The sequence below is a fragment of the Scyliorhinus torazame genome, chromosome 28 (assembly GCF_047496885.1).
Source record: "Scyliorhinus torazame isolate Kashiwa2021f chromosome 28, sScyTor2.1, whole genome shotgun sequence".
Classification (NCBI taxonomy): Eukaryota; Metazoa; Chordata; class Chondrichthyes; order Carcharhiniformes; family Scyliorhinidae; genus Scyliorhinus; species Scyliorhinus torazame.
The window spans coordinates 24,069,622-24,075,621 of record NC_092734.1 but is presented as its reverse complement, the minus strand read 5'-3'; the positions used below and the strand labels follow the sequence as shown (position 1 = coordinate 24,075,621).

At 50.0% G+C, this 6,000-nt stretch overlaps 1 protein-coding gene across 1 annotated transcript in view; it reads left to right on the top strand.

Annotated features, from left to right (window-relative positions):
* Positions 1 to 1,760: 1,760 nt before the first annotated feature.
* Positions 1,761 to 6,000, top strand: part of comtd1 (catechol-O-methyltransferase domain containing 1) — a 53,181-nt gene continuing 48,941 nt past the window's right edge. Inside the window, exon 1 of the mRNA XM_072491659.1 lies at positions 1,761 to 1,962. Coding sequence (XP_072347760.1) covers positions 1,884 to 1,962 — 79 coding nt within the window. The 5' untranslated portion in view covers positions 1,761 to 1,883. The remainder of the gene's footprint in view (positions 1,963 to 6,000) is intronic.

Genomic DNA, 6,000 nt, shown 5'->3' with positions numbered 1-6,000 from the left:
CTTGATGTGTGGGCTGGACGGTCCTGACTTGTCTGCGAGATTGTCGGGGATGTGCAGGATCCATGGGTTGAGCCGAACGACAGTGGGCAGCGTAGTGGCCCATCTTGCCACATCTGAGGCACTGTCGGTTTTTAGCAGGACATTGCCCTTTTAAGTGTACAGCTCCACAATTGCCGCACGTCATGATGTCACGGCGTTCGTTGCGCCACTGCGCATGCGCAGTGCGATCTTGTGGTGGGCGCGCCTGCGCAGTGCGTCCCTCGATGTGGCCGTTATTTTTGGCGCGCACCAGCGCGGGAGACCGCGAAAAGCGCGGGAAGTGGCCGCTGTCGTCCGGGCCGTGGGTCGGGAAGTAATCGACGGCCTGGATGCGTTCGGCGTCGTGGGCGGCCTGGCTTGCCGATTCGACGGCTGGGGACCCCCTCCGTGCCAACTCGGACGCCTGAAATCGGGCAAAACGGCAGGTTGCATTCTCGTGGAGGACACAGGCTTCCACAGCAGACGCTAAGGTGAGGCTTTTTATTTTAAGAAGCTGCTGGCGTAGGCCACTAGAGGCAACGCCAAAAACAATCTGGTCCCTGATCATGGACTCTGTGGTGCTGCCGTAACCGCAGGACTGCGCTAGAATTCGGAGGTGCGTCAAAAAGGGTTGAAAAAGCTCCTCCTTACCTTGCAGGCGTTGCTGAAAGAGGTATCTTTCAAAACTTTCATTCACTTCAACCTTAAAGTGCTGGTCCAGTTTGAGGATGACCGTGTCATACTTGGATTGGTTTTCGCCTTCTTCGAACACCAGTGAGTTGAAGACGTCGAGGGCGTGCTGACCTGCGTAGAAGAGGAGCATTGCAATCTTCGTTTCATCCGAGGCACTCTGTTTTTTGTTGGCTCGGATGTACAGGTCAAATCGCTGCCTGAAGAGCTTCCAATTGGTACCTAGGTTCCCCGCGACTTGCAACGGCTGCGGTTTGTCGGTGCGGTCCATGTCCAGAATGGCAGGTTAGTTGGCAGGTATCGATCCACTCCTGTACCATGTGGTGTTGGGCGTTCTGACACACAGATGAGCCAACACGGTTGTATATGGTACAACGCTATTTTATTTAAACTTTCTATGTACAGTTTTGTCTTGATACTCTGCACGTGGGGATTCCCTGTTTGTGATCTTGTAACAGGTCTTGTCCGTGTCTTTGTCCCCAGACCTACTGTCCACTAGGTGTCGTGCTCGTGCTTTTATGTGGTTGCTGTCCTTGTGTGTGATTGGTTGTGGTGTTGTGTGCTCTGATTTGTCTGTTGATGTGTCCATCATGATGTGTGTGTTTGAATATCATGACACTGGGGAAACCCACGCAGACACAGGGAGAACGTGCAGACTCTGCACAGTGACCCAGCGGGGAATCGAACCTGGGACCCTGGTGCTGTGAAGCCACAGTGCTAATCACTTGTGCTACCGTGCTACCCTAGATGGTGGCAAAGGTAACAATATCTGCCCTTTCTCAGTTGACCTCGAAGCCAAGCAGTGGGCATGAGGTGGGTATTAACAACTTGGCCACACACAGACACACCAGGGTATGGATAAGCCCCTCCAGTGGGCCCCCTCAATAGAGGTGTGTCCTGGGAGAAGGGCTTTCCTCAGTGAGGTATGGCACCTTTAAAATAGTTTGGCAAAGCCTCCCACACAAGCAGCCTTGTGCGTTTTGTGCAGTGTTGACAGTGAAGTGCAGTTCCTCCGCCCCCCAGATGTCACTTGCCGGCTTCCGAAGAGTGCTTCATTGCAGAGTGGGTTTGCCCCTTCCGGCGGTCTCCAAACTTGCTTCCTCTGCGGTGCAATTGCCTTATTCTGTCGGCGTGGAGGCAGCTCCCGGAGGAGAGGCGCATCGGAGAGTGGGGAGATGTCCGGCTTCAGTAAGGACGCGCTGCTGGCTGCTGCCGCTGCACTCGGAGTCACATTCACCGCTGGACTATTGCTGGGTAAGTGTAACAGTGCTGGCAGCCTGGATACACATTGTAGCAAATCCCCTCTCCCTCTGTCACCGTCTCCACCCTCCCCCACCCCAGCCTTTGATGTCTGACCCCTGGTTAAGTTAGGATAGAGTTGACATCAGTGTTCTCACTGGGTCCAGGAGGGTTGGAATTCCAGTGAACTTGAATTCAGTACAGTACGAAGTCTTACAACACCAGGTTAAATTCACCCCCCACCATCTGGCCTGGGAAATCCTACCAACTGTCCTGGCTTGATACAATTCACACCTCTTTAACCTGGGGTTACCCCATCTCTGGATCTGTAAAGATTTAATCACCTGCTAATGGTCGCATTCCTAGCATTGTTTGGCATCTTTGAATTTGTCTATATACGTGTTTCTGGAACATACCTCTTCATTCACCTGAGGAAGGAGCAGATGACATCGAAACAAACCCGTTGGACTTTAACCTGGTGTTGTAAGACTTCGTACTGTGCTCACCCCAGTCCAACGCCGGCATCTCCACATCTTGAATTCAGTAGAAACCTCAAACGAAAAGTCTAATGTTGACTGTGATTTTTCTTTCAAAAAACCCATCTGGTTCATTATTTAATGTCCCCCAGAGGAAGGAATCAGCCATCCTTACCCAGTCTGTGACTCCAGACTGGCCCGCTCAGTTTGAGGGCAATTAGAGATGGGCAACAAATGTGATATCCCATAAAATAATAAAGATGTCAGAGCCCGCAAGCAAGCGCAACAGCAGGCGTAGCTCTGCGAACATTAAAACGCTCAGAGATCAAATGAGGGCCTGGTTGTAAACAGTGAGGCCTCTCCCACAATTCAGCTTTCTTTCTGTTACTTTGTGCCATCAGACTGTTGCCTGGAGTTATTTTGGTTATTTTCCTTCTTCTGTGTTCTGATCTTGTGATGGGTCAGATACCCAGGTACACTCTGGGCTACACCAGAAAGTGCATGAATGTTCAGGAGCAATCGCTCAAGTGAAAAAGACTTTCCTTGTTTTATTTCAAACTTTATATTTTTCTGACTCTTTTATCAGTGTATTCCCATAGAGATTAGTGGACGAGTCACAGTCCTGATTGCAAGGTTCAGATAATTCGCTGACAGGTTTGGTGCAGTTTCCCGGCCAGTTCTGAGCCCGGGTTTACCTTCACTTCATAACATTAGTCAATTAAATCTGGCAAAGGCGCAGTTGTCGAGGGACAGGCGCATTTAGACAGCAGAATTAACGGTGTCCTACCTACCGGCGCGCAATTGGGGGACACACGGTTGGGGGAAAGAGGAATCCAGTCCGGTATATAATGTGAAAACAAATTCTGCAGATGCTGGAAAGCTAAAATAAAAACATAAAATGCTGGAAAAATCCCAGCATAGAATCATAGAATTTACAGTGCAGAAGGAGGCCATTTGGCCCATCGAGTCTGCACCGGCCCTTGGAAAGAGACCCCACTTAAGCCCACACTTCCACCCTATCCCCGTAACCCCATCTAACCTTTTTGGAGACTAAGGGGCAATTTACCGTGGCCAATCCACCTAACCTGCACGTCTTTGGACTGTGGGAGGAAACCGGAGCACCCGGAGGAAACCCACGCAGACACGGGGAGAACGTGCAGACTCCGCACAGACAGTGACCCAAGCCGGGAATCAAACCAGGAACCCTGGAGCTGTGAAGCAACAGTGCTACCCACTGTGCTACCATACCGCCCTCAAACATTTTGAGTCCAGGATGACTCTTCTTCAGCTCTATAGACTCCAAACGTTAACTCAGTTTTTCTCTCCACGGAATCTGCCAGACCTGCTGATGTGTCTTTGAGAAAGGAAATATTACAGGGCTCTGGGGAAAGTACAGATATGTGATACTAATTGGAATCTATTAATTAAATAGCTCTATTTGGGTATGGTTTTGTATTAGTGCCCGGAGCTTCCTGTTCTGTGGCAAAAGTTTCCCTCATTCTGTCCAGTCCCGTGATTATTTTATTTTTTTTATAAAATATTTTATTGAAAATTTTTGGTCAACCAACACAGTACATTGTGCATCCTTTACACAATATTATAACAACACAAATAACAATGACCTATTTTATAAACAGAAAATGAATAAATAATAAATAACAAAAATGAAAACTAACCCTAATTGGCAACTGCCTTATCACAAGTAACACTCTCCAAAAATATAATTTAACAGTCCAATATATAATTATCTGTAGCAACGACCTATACGTATTATACAGTATTAACAACCCTGAGAGTCCTTCTGGTTCCTCCTTCCCCCCCCCCCCCCACCCCCCTCCCACCCCCCCCCCCCCCTTCATCCTGGGCTGCTGCTGCTGCCTTCTTTTTTCCATTCCATCTATCTTTCTGCGAGGTATTCGACGAACGGTTGCCACCGCCTGGTGAACCCTTGAGCCGACCCCCTTAGAACAAACTTAATCCGCTCTAGCTTTATAAACCCTGCCATATCATTTATCCAGGTCTCCACCCCCGGGGGCTTGGCTTCTTTCCACATTAGCAATATCCTGCGCCGGGCTACTAGGGACGCAAAGGCCAAAACATCAGCCTCTCTCGCCTCCTGCACTCCCGGCTCTTGTGCAACCCCAAATATAGCCAACCCCCAGCTTGGTTCGACCCGGACCCCCACTACTTTTGAAAGCACCTTTGTCACCCCCATCCAAAACCCCTGTAGTGCCGGGCATGACCAAAACATATGGGTATGATTCGCTGGGCTTCTCGAGCACCTCGCACACCTATCCTCCACCCCAAAAAATTTACTGAGCCGTGCTCCAGTCATATGCGCCCTGTGTAATACCTTAAACTGAATCAGGCTTAGCCTGGCACACGAGGACGACGAGTTTACCCTGCTTAGGGCATCTGCCCACAGCGCCTCCTCGATCTCCTCCCCCAGCTCTTCTTCCCATTTCCCTTTTAGTTCATCTACCATAGTCTCCCCTTCGTCCCTCATTTCCCTATATATATCTGACACCTTACCATCCCCCACCCATGTCTTTGAGATCACTCTGTCCTGCACCTCTTGTGTCGGGAGCTGCGGGAATTCCCTCACCTGTTGCCTCGCAAAAGCCCTCAGTTGCATATACCTGAATGCATTCCCTTGGGGCAACCCATATTTCTCGGTCAGCGCTCCCAGACTCGCGAACTTCCCATCCACAAACCGATCTTTCAGTTGCGTTATTCCTGCTCTTTGCCACATTCCATATCCCCCATCCATTCCCCCCGGGGCAAACCTATGGTTGTTTCTTATCGGGGACCCCCCCAAGGCTCCAGTCTTTCCCCTATGCCCTCTCCACTGTCCCCAAATCTTCAGTGTAGCCACCACCACTGGACTTGTGGTGTAGTTCCTCGGTGAGAACGGCAATGGGGCTGTCACCATAGCCTGTAGGCTAGTCCCCCTACAGGACACCCTCTCTAATCTCTTCCACGCCACTCCCTCCTCCTCTCCCATCCACTTACTCACCATTGAAATATTAGCGGCCCAATAATACTCACTTAGGCTCGGTAGTGCCAGCCCCCCCCTATCCCTGCTACGCTGTAAGAATCCCTTCCTCACTCTCGGGGTCTTCCCGGCCCACACAAAACCCATGATGCTCTTTTCAATCCTTTAAAAAAAAGCCTTCGTGATCACCACCGGGAGGCACTGAAACACAAAGAGGAATCTCGGGAGGACCACCATCTTAACCGCCTGCACCCTCCCTGCCAGTGACAGGGATACCATATCCCATCTCTTGAAATCCTCCTCCATTTGTTCCACCAACCGTGTTAAATTTAACCTATGCAATGTGCCCCAATTCTTGGCTATCTGGATCCCCAGGTAACGAAAGTCCCTTGTTACCTTCCTCAACGGTAGGTCCTCTATTTCTCTACTCTGCTCCCCTGGATGCACCACAAACAACTCACTTTTCCCCATGTTCAATTTATACCCTGAAAAATCCCCAAACTCCCCAAGTAACCGCATTATTTCTGGCATCCCCTCCGCCGGGTCTGCCACATATAGTAACAAATCGTCCACATACAAAGA